The sequence below is a fragment of the Leptidea sinapis genome, chromosome 15 (genome assembly GCF_905404315.1).
Source record: "Leptidea sinapis chromosome 15, ilLepSina1.1, whole genome shotgun sequence".
Classification (NCBI taxonomy): domain Eukaryota; kingdom Metazoa; phylum Arthropoda; class Insecta; order Lepidoptera; family Pieridae; genus Leptidea; species Leptidea sinapis.
The window spans coordinates 11,239,409-11,260,291 of NC_066279.1; the positions used below are offsets into that span (position 1 = coordinate 11,239,409).

General features: G+C 36.9%; 1 protein-coding gene across 1 annotated transcript; it reads right to left on the minus strand.

Annotated features, from left to right (window-relative positions):
* Nucleotides 1-9,114: 9,114 nt before the first annotated feature.
* Nucleotides 9,115-20,529, minus strand: LOC126968313 (uncharacterized). The gene is made up of 4 exons (XM_050813256.1): nucleotides 19,221-20,529; nucleotides 12,414-12,576; nucleotides 12,036-12,156; nucleotides 9,115-11,290 (listed from the first exon to the last, which is right to left on the minus strand). Exons 1-4 carry the CDS (start codon nucleotides 20,303-20,305, stop codon nucleotides 11,061-11,063), a joined length of 1,599 nt encoding a protein of 532 aa, XP_050669213.1. The 5' UTR covers nucleotides 20,306-20,529; the 3' UTR covers nucleotides 9,115-11,060.
* Between the last annotated feature and the right edge of the window lie 354 nt (nucleotides 20,530-20,883).

A 20,883-nucleotide genomic window follows, 5' to 3' on the forward strand; every position in this document is an offset into this window, starting at 1 on the left:
TTATTTCAAATTTGGAGGTGTCAACCAACAATTATGCTGAAGCGTGGAAGATGATTTGCAATAGATACGACAACAAAAGAATTTTGATTAATCATCATTTAACATCATTATTTAATAATAAACAGCTTCCACGGGAATCAGAGCGATCTCTACGATTTTTGGTTGACCACGTGACCAAAAATTTGCGCGCCTTAACAAGCCTAGGACAACCCACTGACAAATGGGATGTACTAATAATATTTATGTTATCATCTAAGTTAGATATCAATACGTTGTTAAAATGGTAGGAATATCGCAACAATTTGGAAGGCGACGTACCTACCCTCGAACAATTTTATAAATTTATGATAGACCGTGCTACATCAACACTACTACGGTCTACGCAGCTCGAGTCATTGAATCGTAATAATCGGTCTGACGTTACTAGCGTGTCAAAGGTGACCAGTGCCCATGTGCGTTCTATAGCTCATAATAATTATATTCAAAGGCAAGGTCAAAATCAAAACAATGTCGTAAAATCGTTAGCGAACACCAACAATAATTATAGCAAGAAACCAAATACTACATTTATGTGTATTATTTGCAATGAGCGTCATAGGATATATGATTGTCCAACGTTTAAAGCGAAGGGAGTTGACGAGCGAATGATGGATGTGACGAAGTATAAATTGTGTGTTAATTGTTTGAGACAAGGTCACCCCGAAAGCGAGTGTCGCATGGGTTCATGACGTGAACGCGGCTGCACCGAGCGTCACAATAGTCTGCTCCATCGCCCATCATCCTCATCAAGTCACCTCGCTCTCATTGATGAACAAGATGAAAATGAAATTATCGTTAACTATTCTAATCACAATACAAATCAGGTGTTATTATTATCTACTGCTATCATTGAAGTATCGAATCCAGTTGATCATCAAAGGGTCAAAGTTCATGCTCTTTTAGATTGCGGAAGCCAATCGTCATTTATATCTGAGTCCCTAAAGACCAGACTGTCATTAAAGTCTCGCCACATGGACACACTAAAGGTTGGAAATTTTGGAACTAACTTCGTAGCAGCCGCAAGGGAGTTAGGATCATTTATCAAGCAAAATCAAAACCCTCTATTTGATTGTCAAAATTCTATCCAGTTTAAGTTTATTCCGGCTCACTCTTCTCATTTTGGTGGTATATGGGAAGCCGGCGTTAAATCGGCAAAATTCCACTTAAAACGCGTCGTTGGCAATAGCCACCTCACTTTTGGGGAACTTAATACTTTGTTTACACAAGTGGAGGCGATTTTGCGCAGCCGTCCCTTGTGCCCCCTATCATCTTCTCCTAATGAACTCCTTTCCCTTTCCCTAGGACACTTCCTGATCGAGAGATCGTTAACTGCTCCACCGTCGCAACATCTGGGTGACTCCAAGGAAAGTAAACTTCAACACTATGAACGCCAAGAAAAAATGCTGCAACACTTCTGGCAAAGGTGGCAGCGTGAATATCTGTCTGAGATGCAGCAGAGAACAAAATGGAAAAGCAGTACATCAAAGCTGGACATAGGAGATATGGTACTCTTGGCAGATGACAATGCTCCCCCACTCTCTTGGAAGCTCGGGAGAGTACTACGCCTCATCACGGGAGCTGATGGAACAGCGAGAGTGGCTGACATCACCACTAATAAAGGCTGTGTGCGCCGATCTCTAGTAAGGCTGTGCAAGCTGCCGACAGCCGAGGAACTTCAAGGTTGAAAGTGATCTTTCAACGGCCGGGAGGATGTTCAGACTTAACGCCTGCGCAAATATTACGCCAAAACACCATCGCGGGAACATTGCCGTCACCCGCATCAGGCGCTTGAAGATTCTTCATACAAATCTGTCTACTCATGTCACTTGACCTACTAGCATTGTACAATTCACATCCTTTTTTTTTGAATTACATATATTGATTTATTAAGTATCTGGGAATTTTATTTACACCATTCTATTCGCTAAAGATAGGACAGCCACGTTGTAGATTGGATTCAATAATAACCTGCATGCATCAAGCTGCTATCTATGCTAGTGTATCTCTATAATCTCCAACGGAGATGAAAAATGTTACGAACGATCGACATTCCATTGACGTGATGATTCCTGTGCCAGTCATCGCGTGCATGGATTCGTTCGCTGGCTGTTCGCGCCTTAAATTAAATAAATCTTACACATAATATTGCTGAATACCGGCAATATAGATAAATTGCGATTATAAAAAAATATTAGATGGTTATTATTTGGTGTTTTATTGCGCACTTTAAAAACCATTACAATACATTTAGAATTATACAGTATTGAAACAGCTTATATGAAATAAATGTAGGTAAGTACATACTTGTAAGCATATTAGCTGACGATATACCAAAAATTAACGAAATCCGTGCAGTGGTTTTGTCAAAAAGTAGGCTTTTCATTTTGAACAAATTTAAACGTCCTGTAAGATTTAGGTGACTGGGACAATGATTCAATGAACTTGTATATTTCAATATCATAAGGCGTTGCCGCTTTGCCTAGCTGCTTTGAATTGCGCCGCCCGCGGCCGTCAAAGCGATACATGTGCCGGCGGTGTCTCTTTGACTGTGGCGCTATTCAAATGCGTCGTCCGGCGTAGGGAAGGACATCTTCTATCGATACTTAGACATTTCTTTAATCGATAAATAATAAGCTGTGTAAGTCTATTTTGAAATTGTTCTGTAATGATAATTGTAAAAATACTACACCTACCTAGGTATTTAAAACTAAGCAGCTTCGGATTTTTTTTTATAAATTATGAAGTAGTTTAGAGATAATGATCGTGAATAAGGAAGAACTAAACAATAACAATTTATTACTTGTTTGTAATTTGAAAGCAACCTATCCAAAATCGTACCAACTTACTTTTTTAATTTTTAATTTTATGAAAATAAGGAACGAGACGAGCAGGACGCACAGCTGATGGTAATGGATACGCCCTGCCCATTACAATGCAGTGCCGCTCAGGATTCTTGAAAAACCCCAAAAATTCTGAGCGGCACGACAACTGCGCTCGTCACCTTGAGACATAAGATGTTAGGTCTCATTTGCCCAGTTATTTCACTAGCTACAGCGCCTTTCAGACCGAAACACGGTAATGCTAACACATTACTGCTTCACGCCAGAAATAGGCGCCATTGTAGTATCCATAATCTAGCCGGCATCCTGTGCCAAAGGAGCCTCCCACTTGTTCGCTGCTCAGGAAATCACTCAGAAATTCGTAAGTATTGAACTTTCAAAAATAAACTATTTTTTTACAAAGCTTAACCATTCATTAATTTATAATTAATTGTAAAAAATATTAAAACATTCGAATAACACAAAATTACTAGTTTTTAATGCCTTGTTTATATTGTTGGTTAGTAATTGTAAATAAAGTATCGATAAACTAGAATTGTGGGGTTTTTACGCCTTTATTTATTTTCGCCATTTTATTTAAGTATTTGTAATTTGTTATTCATTTTAGCGCGAGCTTGCGGAATGTGTGTACGATGACTGGAGTGTCCAAGCGAGTGCTTTACGCAGCCCGCGATTGTTTCAATTTTTTGTTGAAAAAGTTAAAGTTTTTATTAATTTAACTTTCTTAAAGTTCAAGTGAAATGTTTCAATAAATTTTCATTTCTTCGCTAGTAATTATGTTATTGTTAAGACCTTGTTTACGAGAAGAGAAGTAACAGCTAATTCGCCACCGTGAGCTACGTTGTTGCTCCTCGGGGTCAAAGTACGTAGTCTAAACAGACTGTTTTCTTTTTACTAATTCAATTTTGATAATTAGTTTCTTTGAAGATTTATTTTTTATAATTTAGGGATTTTAATTTAATAATTAATTTTACTATACTTCTGTGGACCAGTATGACTTGTATTTTCATTTATTACATATAAGCTGTTTCCATACTGTATACAACGTGAATCAGAAAGTGTATAACATCCCTTTAATGGTACGTTATTTGGGTCATATGCAATAGTATGGTGATGTTTAAGTTTTAATAAAAAAAAAAAAAGACTTCCCTACGAAATTAAAATATAATTTTTTAATTTCTTTTCTTAGACAACCCTAAATTTAAAGAGACTGCCAGTTTTAGGCGGGGCCTTTGTTTATAAACAGAATGAGGTCACCTACCTATGGACTTAAACATAAACAATAATATATGATTAAGGAGTATGCACACTACATGAAATGTGGCTTGTGTCTATGTTTCATTCATTTTTTACTTTCTGTTATTGAAACAAATGAACAAAATAAGAAATTACATAACATTACACAGTTTCACATCTGTATTCCTGAAGGGTTAGAGGTGTATTTTTTCCACCCACGTTTCACTATGTTTAATTCCCACGTAATAGGGGGCGGGCATCTACATTTCTGAACTATGGGCTAGTGAGAAATTTCCTACGAAAAACTCAATAACTGCCCATTTCATACCCAGGCCGGGTACAAAACCCGGTCCGGGAATGGAGTACATATTATTAATATGAGGATGGTCAAAGATATCCATATTTAACAAAAAAAATCCGTGAAGAACAATTTCTTAATAGGAGTCTATTAGAATTATCTTTATTGGATAAAACATTTTTGAATTAAAATGTCAAGACTCATTTGCCCAGTAATAAGAACAGCTACAGTGCCATTCAGACCAAACCATAATAATGCTTACACATTTTTGCTTCACGGCAGAAAAAGGTGCCGTTGTGGTACCCATAATCTACAATTACAAATTTGGAATTATTTTCAATGTAACTTGAAGAAAACTTTAAATAATTCTACATTGAAGTATGTGTATATGCCATTTGCCATTAGGATAGACATTTACACACACACAGAGCAGTAAATATCGTGTTTCAAAGCACAATTCAAAGAGTATTAACGCAGACAGGCCGATCTTTTCAACCTAACATATTTAGAAAAACACAAAATGTAAAAACACAGTTACAATTACACTAGTTTTTATCTTTTAAACGTGTTTTATTTAAATTTGTAACACTCGCGGAAATCAGAGTAAATACTAACATAACATAGTTGGGGTAAATACTAACATAACATACTTGGGTTGCGGCGCTGGGCACAAAGGATCCGAACTGCAAAGTTCTTAAGAGGAAATATAACCGTGCCTCCAGATTTTTTTAAGCAGCAAATCGCCCGTGCGAAGTCTAAGCACGTCGTCAAAATCGGCGAGCAGCTTTCCAGTTACCCGACCGGAACACGCAAGTTCTGGTCGTTGTCGAAAGCTGCTCTTGGTAACTTCAACCAGCCGTCCATGCCGCCGTTGCACATGAGGAATGACACCCTGGCCCATACGGCAACAGAGAAAGCCGAGCTCCTGTGCGCTCTTTTCGCCTCCAACTCGACTCTTGACGACAACGGAAATACACCGCCCACCATCCCGCGGTGTCAGAGCTCTATGCCTGAAGTACAGTTCAGACAGAAAACTGTTAGGCGAGCTCTGTTTTCGTTGGACGTCAGGAAGTCAAGCGGGCCGGATGGCATTTCTCCAATCGTGCTTAGAACGTGTGCCAATGAGTTGACGCCGGTGCTAACGCGTTTATTCCGGCACTCTTATTCCAAAGGCGTAGTCCCTGACTCATGGAAGTCAGCCCTTGTCCATTCGATCCAAAAAAAAGGAGACAGTTCGGATCCGGCGAACTACAGGCCTATTGCTATCACCTCCCTGCTCTCGAAAATCTTGGAGAGCATAATTAGCCGCCAGCTTTTAGTATACCTTGAGGGTCACCAGTTGATCAACGACCGACAGTACGGCTTTCGCCATGGACGGTCGGCAGGTGACCTTCTGGTATACCTAACACATAGATGGGTGGCGGCTATTGAAAGCAAGGGGGAAGGCCTGGCAGTTAGCCTGGATATAGCGAAGGCCTTTGATCGTGTATGGCACAAGGCACTTCTCTCAAAACTTCCATCATTTGGGCTTCCCGAGAACTTGTGCAAGTGGACCTCCAGCTTCCTCACTGGGCGTAGCATACAGGTCGTTGTCGACGGATATTGCTCGAACCCGAAGCCTGTGAATGCTGGAGTGCCCCAAGGCTGTGTGCTATCTCCTACGCTGTTTCTTCTGCATATCAATGATATGTTGGACACCTCCAACATACATTGCTATGCGGACGACAGCAATGGTGATGCCGTATACACGGGCCATGCAGGTCTCTCTCGGGAAATCGTCGACCAGTGCCGGGAGAAACTTGTGTCTTCTATCGAGTCCTCTCTCGAGAAGGTCGCGGAATGGGGTAAATTGAACCTTGTCCAATTTAACCCCCAGAAGACTCAAGTTTGCGCGTTTACCACTAAAAAAACCCCATTTGTCGTATAACCGCTCTTCGAGAACATTTCTCTTAAAGCCGCGCCTAGTATCGGAATACTGGGTCTCGAAATCTCGAGCGATTGCCAATTCCGTGGCCATCTGGAGGGCAAAGCCAAATTGGCTTCGAAGAAGCTGGGCGTCATCAATAGAGCACGGCAATACTTCAAGCCGGCCCACATTCTAGCGCTCTACAAAGCGCAGGTCCGGCCACACATGGAGTATTACTGTCATCTCTGGTCTGGCGCACCCCAGTATCTACTCGATCCATTTGACCGCGTGCAACGTAGAGCAGCTCGAATTGTCGGGGACTCAGTGCTCTGTGAACGGCTGGATCTCTTGGCGTTGCGTAGAGACGTCGCTTCATTGTGCGTCTTCTACCGCATTTATCACGGGGAGTGTTCCGAAGAGCTGTTTAACCTGATTCCTGCCGCCGATTTCCACCTTCGCACGACACGCCACAAGTTAGGATTTCATCCCCACCATCTGGATGTGTGGCGGTCCTCCACAGTGCGGTTTTCAAGGAGCTTTCTCTCTCGTACTACAAAGCTATGGAATGAGCTTCCTTGTGCGGTGTTTCCGGGACAATACGACATGGGTACCTTCAAAAAAGCGCGTACACCTTCCTTAAAGGCCGGCAACGCTCTTGTGATTCCTCTGGTGTTGCAAGAGAATGTGGGCGGCTGTGATCACTTAACACCAGGTGACCCGTACGCTCGTTTGTCCTGCTATTCCATAAAAATTTCATTTTTTCATTCATCTGTTTAAGGTCAAAGAGAGTTAAAAAAAACACCTGATTAGGGTTGAGGGAATCATAGTTTTTGCGAAAACTTAGCACTTTAAATATTGTATTAAATTATAATGCTAATTCATTTCTGACTTCACATAGTCATTACAGATGACCTAAGGAATGTCTGGTTCAAAGCATAGTATACCCATTTAGTTTCACCTTGTTTATTGCCATTATACCTCATTATACAAGCCTCATGGCCTCTGTGATCTGTGAAAGTTATTCGGAAGCAGCTTCTTCGAATAACTTTTAACTAACCAAACAGTTTTCTCAGGTCACAGATACATGGATTGAGCACCACCATGTCATCAGTATAGCTAATATTGTTAATCATCTTATCATCAATGGAACAGCCACCCATGGTGGTGCTCAGTTCATAGATCAGGCGATCAACATTCAGATTAAATAGACTTGAGGTTTGCCCTCCCTGTATTACACCGCACTCCAGCCCATAAGGTTCTGAGATAGCACCAGACCACTTACCAAAGCTTTTTTGTTTTAGATCCCAATACTTAAGTAGACTAATGAACTCTGCTGGCAGTTCCGTGTCCCCAGATAATTTTTGCCACAAGATAACATCAAACGCTTTTGACAAGTCGAGTCTAAAGCCATAGAAAATATGTAGTTAAACAAATTTATTGAGTTAAAAATGAAACCAAAACGTACTATAGATGGAGCCGCAACCTGAGAGTTGATTGGGATACTTATAAGTACCAAAATTTACGATTCGTGCGTGCTCGAACGGCTAGCTCAGTTAGAAAGAGCGCTCGGATGGAACCCGAGAGGACGCCGCTTCGAGGTTGGTAACAAATATAGAAAAAACTGAGCTATTTTTATAAGACTTTAGGTATACTAGGTAAGTTACAGTTTAAGATAAAGAAGTCAACCCTAATATCGTCAGAAGAGTCACGCGATATAAAGAGAGGAAACTTCTAGGTGAATAAAAATTTAGGTTAGTAGCGCTATGCGATCTGAATTACACCTTCTTGTATGACCGCAATAGTCTCTATTTCTTTAATTTATTTTGCAGATTGAAACTTTCGTACTTGTATTATTGTATTTATATTCTATGGCAGTAGCATATTTATAACGCCTAAGTATAATTTAGTAATTTTCATAGTATTATGTCCTATGGTATATTGTTATGGGGCAGTGCGACTGATATTAATACAATCTTTGTGCTGCAGAAGAGCGCTTTTCGCGTGATTTATAATAACCTAGGTCCTAAAAAATCATTAAGAAAAAATTTGAAGAAATAAATATTTTGACTGTTGCTTCTCAATACATTTTTGATAATGTTCTGTATGTCCATAAGCACATTGAGGAATTTTCTTGAAACTGTGACATTCATAATGTTAACACGAGGAACAAACATAAACTTGCTATGCCTACTACTCGGTTGGGTCGAGATAGTATGTATTTTGTTGGGCGATGTACGATAACGATTACTTAATGACACCACGGACTAGGAATAAAGCGCTCTTTAATTATAAATGTTCATTGTACGATATCATATTGTTATTCATATTTTTATATTTAAAAAAAACCCCGCTGAGTTTCTTGCGCCCATTCTTCTCAGGTCTGAAGCCGTCTCTTTTGAATGGGTGGTAGTTTTTGTCGTTCAATAAGTGATTTTGAATCCTATTTTGAATAAAAATATTTGAATTTGAATTTAATACGTGATAAAGAATTCACAACAGAAAAGTTTTTTCCTTTCTCTATAGTTGTATGTGATGATATTACTTGCGCAGTCACCGGAAAATACTTACCCTATATATTTTGATTACGTTGAGAGCGTCGAATTTTTAACGTTAATTTAGATGGTGTTCACAGCTTCAAGAGAATGTAGGCTTGAAAATTTCAACGTAAGGGTGGAGAGGATTTTTATTTTTATTGAACTAATTGAAGTACAGAAAGAACTATGTAAAAGGAATGATCGGTTTATATAGCATTTTTCCTTTTGTGGACTGAGGAATAGATAATAAATTAAAAGCACTTGTTTCAATCTAAAACTTTATTTCACGAGTAAAACTTTATTAAGTACAAAACAATTTAGGCACTTGAAAACCTTTGGGTATTTTTAACAATACACTTGATAATACTTAATTATTAACTTATAATTATATTTATATACAGTATTATTAATTATTGATAAAACTTAATTAAATATAATTTTATTCGTCAAATGTCGCGGCACAGTACCTTTTCAACGTGAACGCCCACACACGACTGCCAGAGAATTTAATATGCTCTGTGGTAATATAACATTTGTTATTCGAATTCGGTGACAAGCCGTGGAAAAAAAGATATTTAGAGTATGCGTTATAGCTTAAGCACATGATCGGATTTGGTGCGACCGAACCATCGGACACGGTCTGGTAGCGAAAACATTTTCCATGGTATGTCGCATTGTCTATCACACAATTTTCACATTCATGACTGTCCGCACCGTACCGAGTACGATAACGGAATAATTGGTGCCAGCCGCCCACCGTAACGTCTGATTGTCCAGCCGTACCAAATCCGACCATATTATGTTCAGGCTATTACAGGGCGATTGAAAAAAAAAATTGTTCGTTGAAAGTTGACCAAGCCTTACAATATCACCGTGACTATTGGTCTATGGGGCACTATGTTACTTTGATTATCTAAATACTTATGAACCGCAGTTATTGTTGAGCCCATGTGCGACGACATTTGGCGATGATTACAATAAATTATTTTTGGTATAATTTTGTACAAAGTAGCAAACATGCAATGAAAAAATATATTATCTATACCTACTGTATACTTTGTAATATTATACTTAATATCGTAACAATTATAATTTTCAATTTTATAAATAAAAATTAGGTACTTAAACGAAGCCAAGCACAGAAACAAAAATTAGCGAATCAAATTTGAGTGTTCCATGACTTTCGATATCTATGCTCAAATATCATAAACCCTCCATGATGCGTTCAAGAACCGCACATTATGACCACCATATAAATAGACTTTTAATATGATAATATAATAATTAAATCAATTTCGGTAATATTATTTCATTGAAATTTCAAACATCTCTGAAAAACAAAGAAATTTCATCTGACCTCTATTCTAAAAACAGTCGAGATCACGTAATAAGAAATGAAATGTCAATTTGTAGAGGATATTGACAAATGTATATAAGTTAACGAACGTGATGATAGTTGGGGCCGACTCTAGTTTCTCTCTGAATTAAAAAAAACTATGACAGCTGCCAGAAAACTTATCATTAACCTAATTACCGCTTAAAATTTTTGGTGGAACGTAGTGTTTAAATTCTCTTTGTTGGTGGTCATGATATTAAGCGGCGCGGCTCCTGAATGCATCATAGCGGCTTATGTTAAGTGGGTAAATAAAATAATATATGTAACTGTACATAATTAACCATTAAAATACTTGAGTGATGTTATTATGAAACCCAAATTTGCGTTTAATGCCCTTTATTATGCAGTCACATAAACTACTATTATAAAATCAAATTCAATCCGGCGACAGTTTTAAAAATTATACAAGTGATAATTATATAAATTATATAAGGTACTTTTTTCAATACAATAATTTTTAAAATAATATCTAAGCTTACGTACCTAAATGATGAAACCATTTTGATTTTACACAATCCCGTCATTATAATTTCTCTATTCAACTAATGACTTACAAACTTAGATGAAGTAAACGACTGGACGCACTTACTGAGCCTAATAGCTTCAGTAAGCAATTTGGCGCTGTCAGAGAGTAGTGTCAGAAGTGAAGGATATATTTCGTTGTTCTTTGTATGTGGAAAGGCCTAATTTACAATTTAACCATCAGGTGACCATCCTTTCAGTATGCCCGTTTGTCCTCCTCTTTCATAAAAAAATCCATAGTGTGGTTTGGTCGCCTCCGTTTCGGATTCTCTACAATTATATAAGTACTCTATGGTCCATACCATCTGGCAGTGCCAACCCTGTTGTCTGGCGGATCTCTCGCACAGCAGTAGGACGCCAGGATTCCAACGGTAGCGAGGCATAGTGAGAGAACGCTGATGCTGCAGACTGCACCCGATGTGATATCATTGAGCGGAGTCCCTGGCTTTGGTTGTACCGACAGCAACAATAGTAGACCAAAGCCGCTCAGCAGCGAAAATGTCGACAAGACTATGTAGCCTAGAAAGTAAACAATATTAAATAGTATTAGAATTTATTTTACATTTTGTAATATATACTCTCACTGAATTGACGAGTAAAAAGGACTAACAAAAACTAACACAATAAAATTTAATCACAACTTGTAGGTAGTTTTATAACTAGAAAATTTAAAAACGGATCTTTTACAAAAATATTGTAAAAATACGAAGTACAACCATCCACACACACACACACACAAATTATCCATATTTAATATCCTCCTCCTTAAGGCAGAGCTATTACTAGGCTAATGAAGAGCGGAGCCTCCTTAGTTGTCAAGGGAAATATGTAAAAAGCAATAAAGTTTTATTTTTACACTTTATAAATATGCGGCACTTAATAAATTAAATTAGTTGGAGGCCTCTTTGTACAGGATGTGGGCTAGATTATGGGCATCACAACGGCGCCTATTTCTGCCGTGAAGCAGTACCTACCTAATGTGTAAGCATTATTGTGTTATGGTCTGAAGGACGCCGCAGTTAGTGAAATTATTGGGCAAATTCAAAAACTGTGGTGCCGCTCATAAATTTTTGGTTTTTAAGAATCCTGGGCGGCATTTCATTGTAATGGGCAGGGCGGATCAATTACCATCAGCTGAGCGTCCTGCTCGTCTCGTATGTATAAATATTTAATATCCATCTATGTAACGGTATCTCTCAATATAGTTTTTAATATTTCAGATGTGACTGAAAATTTTCTGAACTGTTGCACATAAATTACTCACCTGATATATAATTCCTGTTTGGTAGTAGCTGGTTCCTTCTCGTCCGAAGACCCAACATGCCCAGTAAGAAGCAAGTAAACCCGGACAGAACGCCGAAGTCTAAGTAATATCTCCGACCGACCTGGAAATAATACAATAAAAATATAGAAACATAACTTTATAGAAATATAGAAACTACTTAAAAGTTCACGGACATTTAAAACTTATTCGTTCCGTTATGGACTGCAGTATACTGCCACAGGAAATATATGACGTCATAGATCGCCGCTTAGAGATGTTCTTCTCTCTCGCACGTTTGTCAACATGCGGACCCGTAGCGCTCTTTTCAATATTATTTCATATCGACTAATATATCGATAAAAAATAATCTTCACTTACGCTATACATCATATAGAAGCTCAGCCCTGTTGTGAGACCGCCACATAGTGTCAGCATCAATGCAGCAATGGTCAATGAAGCAGTGGCTGCACTCATCGATTTCAGACTCGTAAATGACTTGTAGGTTTCCTCGGAGTACACGGACGGAGATTGGGCAGCTACCCTATAAAAATAATAATAATATATTTAAATTTTATATTAAAATATTATAATTACTAAAAACTTATTAAGTGAAATTGTAGTACAGCAACCTGTTTAGATAATATTTTAACAAATGTTACTATTACTAGTAAACTCATAATTAATAATCTTCAGTCCGACCATAGTGGGCAACTTATAAAAGTAAATACAAGATTGGACAATGTCAGACCAAAAAAGGTGGCGATTATACCAGTTACGGGTAGCCGTCTTGAGAGGTTTAGAAATAATTATTTGGTAAATACGATACCATTTTTAAACTGTGGTCAAACTGCTAATTTTCACTATAACTTAGTCTTCAATTCCTTCTGTGAGGAATTTGACAGGATTTTTACTCCAGTAACGGTGACAGTAAACAACAAACATTGTTTTAATGATTGGGCAACAATGGGTATCCACAAAAGTCGTAAACGCTTATATGACCTTTATTATGAGAAACATTACAATAATAGTGAAGAATTTAAAATATATGTAAAAAATACTCCAAGCTTTTTAAAGTAGTTTGTCATGAAGTGAAAACACGTTTCATTGCAGATAAAATAAAAAACAGTAATAATAAAGTAAAAGCGACTTGGAGTGTAATTAATTAATAATGAAACTGGTAGATCAAATTGCCGTAACACCTCTATCTGTTTAATTGTTAATAATCGCGTTATAAAATCGGAAATAGAAATTGCAAATGAATTTGATAAATACTTCTCCGAATACCCGATTATCACGACCAAAGACCTTAACTCTCCACCAAAAGCAGCACATGATATGCTTAAATTACACGTACCAGTATCTTCCACTGATTTGAAATTTATATAATAAAAATCTTCAAATTAATAAACCTAAAAAATACAAAAGACCTATGGGGCCATTCGACTAATCTTGTAAAATACATACTTGACATTATAGCACCTGAATTAGCAATAATATTTAATGAATGCATAGATGAAGGTGTGTTCCCTGACCTCATGAAATACAGCAAAGTTTTACCTTTATTTAAATCGGGCAGTTCTTTTGACCCTGCTAATTTCAGACCTATTTCAGTGCTGCCTGTTTTTAGTAAAATTTTTGAAAAACTTTTGCTTCGACAGCTACAAATGCATTTTTGTAAATTAATGAACAAAAATCAATTTAGTTTCACTAGGGGCTTATCAACAATTAATGCGGGCACTAGACTCATTGAGCACATCTTTGACGCCTAGGAAGAGTCACAGGATGCAGTGGGCATTTTTTGTGATTTGTCCAAAGCATTTGACTGCGTCCACCATGAAACTTTACTCCTAAAACTAAAGCATTATGGAGTGAAAAATAGAGCCCTAAATCTGTTAAAATCATATTTAAGCGAAAGAGTTCAGATAAGATCGATGTAAATGGCAAACGGTCTTCGGGTAAACCTGTGGGAAAAGGTGTTCCACAGGGTTCTGTTCTCGGTCTTTTCTTGTTTCTTATATATATAAACGATCTACCGTTTGTGGTAGATGATAGCCATGAGATTGTATTGTTTGCTGATGATGCTTCACTTATTTTTAAAGTGAAGCTAAGTGCAGATATTGATGACGAGGTAAACAATGCACTCTTAACGATAGTGCGTTGGTTTGAGACGAATAATCTGCACCTAAACAGTTAAAAAAAAAAAGTATTTTCGGTTTATTACACCAAACACAGCTGAGGTACAAACCAACGTACTTATAAATAACCAGAGATTGGAACTTGTGGACACCACGGTCTTCTTGGGTATCACGTTAGATAAAAAGCTTCAGCGGGGTCCACATATTGCCCATCTAGCAGATAGACTCAGCTCTGCGGCATATGGAGTTAGAAAGATTAGAGAGTTGCGACCGCTAGATTAGTATACTTCAGCTATTTTCACAGCATCATGACGTATGGCATTTTACTATGTGGTCATGCTGCTGACATTGATATAGTGTTTTCTCTGCAAAAGAGAGCTGTTCGTGCTATATATCAGCTTGGTTATAAAAAGGCATAAAGGCATAAAAGGCATTTATTTTCTCAAAATTGATTCCTTTAGAATTCTTTTTGATGTCATTTCTTATACTACTAGATACTACTACCGCTTCGGAAACAAATGGCGCTCTGAGAGAGAAGAAGCGGCGCAAGAAACTCTCCCAGCATTCTTTTTTCTGCGCTCTTTTCAATAAAAATATACAATATTCTACAGCCGCTATAAAATAATCACAATCTAGTCCCAGGCTGTCCGATCATTTAGATATTCAGCAGTGGAGTAATAGGATTTACGACAGAGCCATTTCTTTATAAAACATTTAAATTTATTTATAGATAATGCCTGAACAGTGGCTGGGACTTTATTGTAGAAGTGTATACATTTACCCTTAAAGCTATTATGTATCTTATGTATCTTATGACAGTCTCTCAAAGAAATATTTAAAAAAATCAATATTATGACTGTTCATTGTCAGTACATTTATGAATATTTAATATACGTTCACAAAAATCGTCACCTTTTTGCTCTTAATAGTGATTTTCATTATTATAATACTAGAAATAAGGGATTGCTTGTGGCTAATTCTAGTAGGCTTCATAGGGTACATAATAGCATTAAGGGTATACACTTCTATAATAAAGTCCCAGCCACTGTTCAGGCATTATCTATAAATAAATTTAAATGTTTTATAAAAAAATGGCTCTGTCGTAAATCCTACGCTACGTAATCCACTGCTGAATATCTAAATGATCGGACAGCCTGGGACTAGATTGTGAATATTTTATAGCGATAGAAATGACTGTACAATATTGTATATTTTTATTGAAAAGAGCGCAAAAAAATGCTGGGAGAGTTTCTTGCGCCGCTTCTTCTCTCTCAGAGCGCCATTTGTTTCCGAAGCGGTAGTAGTATCTAGTAGTTATCAGAAATGACATCAAAAATGGAATCAATTTTGAGAAAATAAATGCCTTTTATGTAATTATTTTTTGAGATAAATAAAGTTTTCTGAAACCATATTTTTTTTTCATAGCTTACATTCTATACGTATAATTTTCTCAAATCCGGAAAGCTATACACTGAAAGATGTTATGCAATCCACGTACACATAAGGCTGGGTACACATTTGAACCACTGTAGTGTGTCTACGTATCAGATATCCGAAGCGTAGCATCAACGGCATTGAGCATTTGACGATTGAGTATTTTTGTTGCATCACTTTACATATTATATTTTAATTAAAATTGCTTGTAAATCGATGAAGTTGTAAATGTTTATTTAAAAAAGTGGCAATGTGTTTCTTGCCACTTCTTCTCATTAAAGCTCAACCTTTTCCGAAATGGCAGTATATATTAAATGGAAAGAGAACTTCTGACTTTGATAAGTGTAATTTCCTTGATCTGCATGAATAAAGATATTTTGATTTGAAACGTGAATCGTTTTCGCTAATGTGGACGCTAAAAGATATGCCATCATATTACACGCCAGAAGTTAATACATCCGGATTTATATGAATCCGTGTATCTTATATTTTATATAATATGTCGTATCTGATAAGGGTATCCTGCTCAGCATCATACGTCTATTTCATTATATACACTGCAATCCATCTTTAGGCGGTTTTTTCCCCGATCGTCAAGGATACACAATAATTATTTCACAACGAGGACTGTAGGAAAATTGAGTGTCTACATACAGAGATTATTTATTATTATCAAGATCGCCGGAATACGTCGGACGAGGGCAGCGCAGGACCGATCGTCGTGGAAATGTTAGGGGGAGGCCTTTGTCCAGCAGTGGACGTCTTCCGGCTGATGATGATGATGATACAGCGACACACAGACAAGACGTGCAGGAGTAGCATTTGGCATGACTGTGGCATACGAATACTAAATACTATACACCTGATTTTAAAATTCAAGATTATACTAGTGTGAACATACCTTTACTTGCGGCAGTACTAAGGTACGCTTGGTCGCTCTGTTACGGTGTGCAAAACAAGCATCACTAGGATATAATCATTAATACATAAAGTATGATTAATTTTTTTTTCTATTTTATTGATTGATGTTAAGGTGTTGTGTTGTGATGCTGATTATTATTATGATAGTGACGAAAAAATCAATGAAAGCATCTAGACTAACTACAAAGAGTATTTACTTTGCTGTGAGAACTATAATAGCGACACAGAACAACAGAAAATACAAATTTTACTTTACCCTGTCATGTAAATAAAGTAAAGTGTATATTCTGTAGTGTAAAAGTAAAATAAAGACAAATAGCCTTACAAATAAACTTGGAATAAAGTTATACCTGATAATAAACCAAGAATATGCAGAATGTTTACAAATAGACATCGCTTATTCGGACGTATAACGTTTCCCGCGTTTATTTGCAAGGCTGCTTGACATTCGGAAAACTTCAGAATTATCATTGTATTGACAGTGTTGTCAGCGATATAGTCAACATTTTGCATATTCTTAGATTATTCTCAGGTGTAACTTATATTGCAATAAAGATCTGATAATGTTTTCTTAGTGTTAATTAATTATTTACGTCCCTAGCTATCATACAATGTCTCTAACACGGTATGGCTTCAAGATCTAAAGACTAAGTAATTACTAAGTACATCATTCCCAAATACATCATATTTTTATTCTACTGACAGAACAGCGTCTGTCGGGTCAGCTAGTATATAAAATTCTCGTGGGTTGTTAGTTGCCATACTACGGAACGGGTTGATAAATTTTTATGAAATTTTAAATGTATATTTCAGGGGTGGGACAGACGCTTTAAAGTGACGTTTTCAGAAAACTGTAGTGCCATCTGTTAGCTGTCACTCGCTTTGAAACCTTTCAACTTTTCTTTAATTGTGTCACTGTCCACTGGTCATAAAATGGCGGCTACTTCTAGCGTTTGCGCATGTATGTAGCTCTCGTGTTCCATTTTGCATATTTACACTACTAAATATAACCTTTATGTTCTATGTTGTGGCAAAATTAAATAACTACTACATTAAAAAGTAGAGTTAGTTATTTAATTGCGTCACAACATTAAAAATGAATTTTTTTTAATTTCGAGCTTATAAGAAAGTTAGCCCCCCAGATTTTTGTTTTATTTTTTTTTATTACATCGTTAGTTCGCTATTTGTTCTTGATTGTTCTCTATAAACATTTGTTTGTTCTCAATTTATTTATTTAAAAAAAATTGCAATTCATTAAAATTGGTTAGGTTATGTTAGAACAGTTAAAACAACGCACGAGCCGAGCGTAGCGTGCCGCGGCAGCGGCCGGCGAGTGCCAGAACCAAATAGTAGGCGTTTCCCCCCATTAACAGGGGGCGGGGGCTAACTAAAGCTTTTTAATTAATTGTTTTAAACTTTTTAATTAATTGTTTTTAAATAAACAACAAAAGAACAAACAATTATTTATAGCGAACAATTAAGAACAAACTACGAACGATATGCGATATTGAAAATTCAAAAATAGAAAAAAAAATTTTTTTGGGGGGCTAAGTTTGATGAGCCCTCTCTTTTCCCTATATATTTTTATACTCTTTAGTATATGTGATAGGTCCGAGAATCAATCATAATCTACTTTTTATATCACAACATTTTTATTTATTTATATGGCAATACAACGTTTGTTGGGTCAGTTAAGTATATTATGTCGTATCGATCATTCCAGAGCTTGCTTATACGCGAAAGAAAGTTCCTTGGAAACCTCATTGCGGAGGAACGCCACACATCCAGATGGTGGAGACGAGGTATTCTAATTTGTGGCGTGTCATGTGAAGGTTGAATTTGGATTACAATATAGGTACTAGCGTATAGTCAAACAAATCGCGCGAGAGAGAAAACATCTCTAACGGAGATACAGCAAGATAGAAAACGAAAGTAAATCTTTTGATACTGTGTCTCCATAATATTTTGAATATTAAACTAGCTAACACATTGACAAATCAAAATTAGTCATGCGTTATCGGACTGTCAGATAGTATATACGCTACCATATTCTAAGTATATGGTGTAAATAGATACATATAATACTATACCCAATAACCCTTTTGGTTATTTAATTACTTAACTTAATTTTTTTTCTTTATAATATTATAAGAATAGTAGGTACTATACTATACTAACTATACTTATATAATACTCATGAATTTCTCGTGTTAGTAATGACATTTAAGAATTTTGTTTCATCGTTTCACATAGATTGTAATTAAAATGATATAAAAAATGATGAAGGTGTCAAAGTTGTTTTTTTTTTCTTTCCACTTTTAAGCTCAAACTTTACAAGTTGTATATAGTAGAATGTATAACTTTTGACATTCATATGTGTCATTTTTTGACTTAATTCATTTGAAATCTGATTTTATAGAAACAACTACGGAAAACCTAGTTATGCATTGTAATTCATAATATTAACATAATTCTAACTAACAATCAGAAAATATAACTATTGACGTTCATAAGGGTCGGTTTTTTGACCTAATTGATTTGAAATTTGATTTGATTAATAAAACCTACGCAGAAGTTAATCATGTATTGTTAGTCATAATTTTAACATAGTTTAACTAACAGGCAGACCGGCTGGTATTGTAGACTAAATAAATAGTATTTTTAGTGCAGTTATCTTAAAATATTTAAGACTCACCGAGGCATAATAACAGCTGTTGTTTTATCCTTCAGGTTTTCAATCCTCCTTTCGTTCCTCAACTCCCTCTTCGGAACATCGAAACTGCGTTCCTTGCTCCTGTCACGAAAACTAGTCACAAACACATCATTTCGTTCCAAGTCCGGCAAGCCATAATTAAGTCGCTGTTGCGCTTTTGGCGAGATCGGAGATGTAGCACTTCTCATTGTCAAGTTAGCGCAAGACTTCGACGGAGTGATACCCTGAGTTGGAGTACTAGACGCCATTTTCACGGGAGTTTCTGGGTATCTTGGACTATGTGACTTATTCGGTGTGATTCGAACTGATGGCTGACTTGCATAACTTTTTAGTTTCCTTGGTGTTGACAATAGTTCGTGGAGCTTTTGTGTGGCTATTAAATTCTTCTTTGGCATACTTGGCGAGAAGGTTACATTGCTGCAAACATCATCGGCTGGTACTATTGCGTATCTGTGTGTCTTGCCATTCACTGTCTTTACTATTTCAGTAGGAATCTCTTTCATCTCATGATCATCTGGTCCATCAACGTTGTACTCTTCTACTTCACTCTCATCTGCTTCAATTATCCTCTTTTTAGTTGGCGAATAGTCAATTACGTCTTCAAGATCGTGTATTACCTCGTATCTATGTTTCAAGGAACTTTCTTCAAGTCCATCATCACTTTCTACATTTCTGTCGTATTTAGACTGTTGTTTTTGTTTAAATTGCGCCATTTCTAGATCTTCGCTGCGGGTTCGACATCTTACAATAGCGCGGCTTGGTTTGCACATTAGCGAGGCTTGTCTTTGGAAGTTTCTTTGATATTTCGGAGGCTTTGGTGGCAACTCGGGTGGCTCTTCACGAAACCTACTTGCAGGTGATATCCGTAATGGATTATCAGATATATCTGTCCGCATTATTCTGTTCCCGATCTCGACTTTTCGTGGTGAGTTGGCTCCTAATGGTGGCATTCGTCGGTTTGGGGATATTACACGTGTCATACATGATTTTTGAGCGAAAACCACTTCGCTTTGTGAACAGAATGCTGGGTTTGAATAATATTTGTAAACTATCTTAGGTGACTCCATTTTGGCGTGCAGGTTTCCCTGTGTTTATAACCTGTTTGCTATATTCCTCAGACCATGTTAGGGTGGCTTGTAAAGCGTGACCGTTCGGGTCTGGTAAGTTTCTTCAAAGCTTTTTCATATTTCAAACACAATACACTACTAGTATTATAAAACAAAACTTAAAAACCCACTTTTACAATCCAATATCTAATAAGATTAAAAGCACATTAAACGTCCTTGCGATTCTACGAATAACCGTCAACTGATAAAAGGGGATTCCATTTTTAAAAATGCGGGAAATGGCGCGCGCGCACCCCTACTAAGCACGCGCTGTTCGAATACCAATTTCAAAGTGGTTGCTCATTCAATATTGAATCCTTACACTTTGCAATAAGGTCGACGTATTTAAAATGTTATCTACTGAATTGCTAAATGCAATCGTTCTCTAATACATTCTCTATTCCTGTACAAGTAAAGTCGATAATGCAATGTCGTGTATCTAATATTTGCGCAATTAAATGTTCAAAAGGGTGACTGAACGGTATTCTGTACAATGAAGATCCGTTAACATTTGAAAAATACATAAGTTTTTAAGTGTA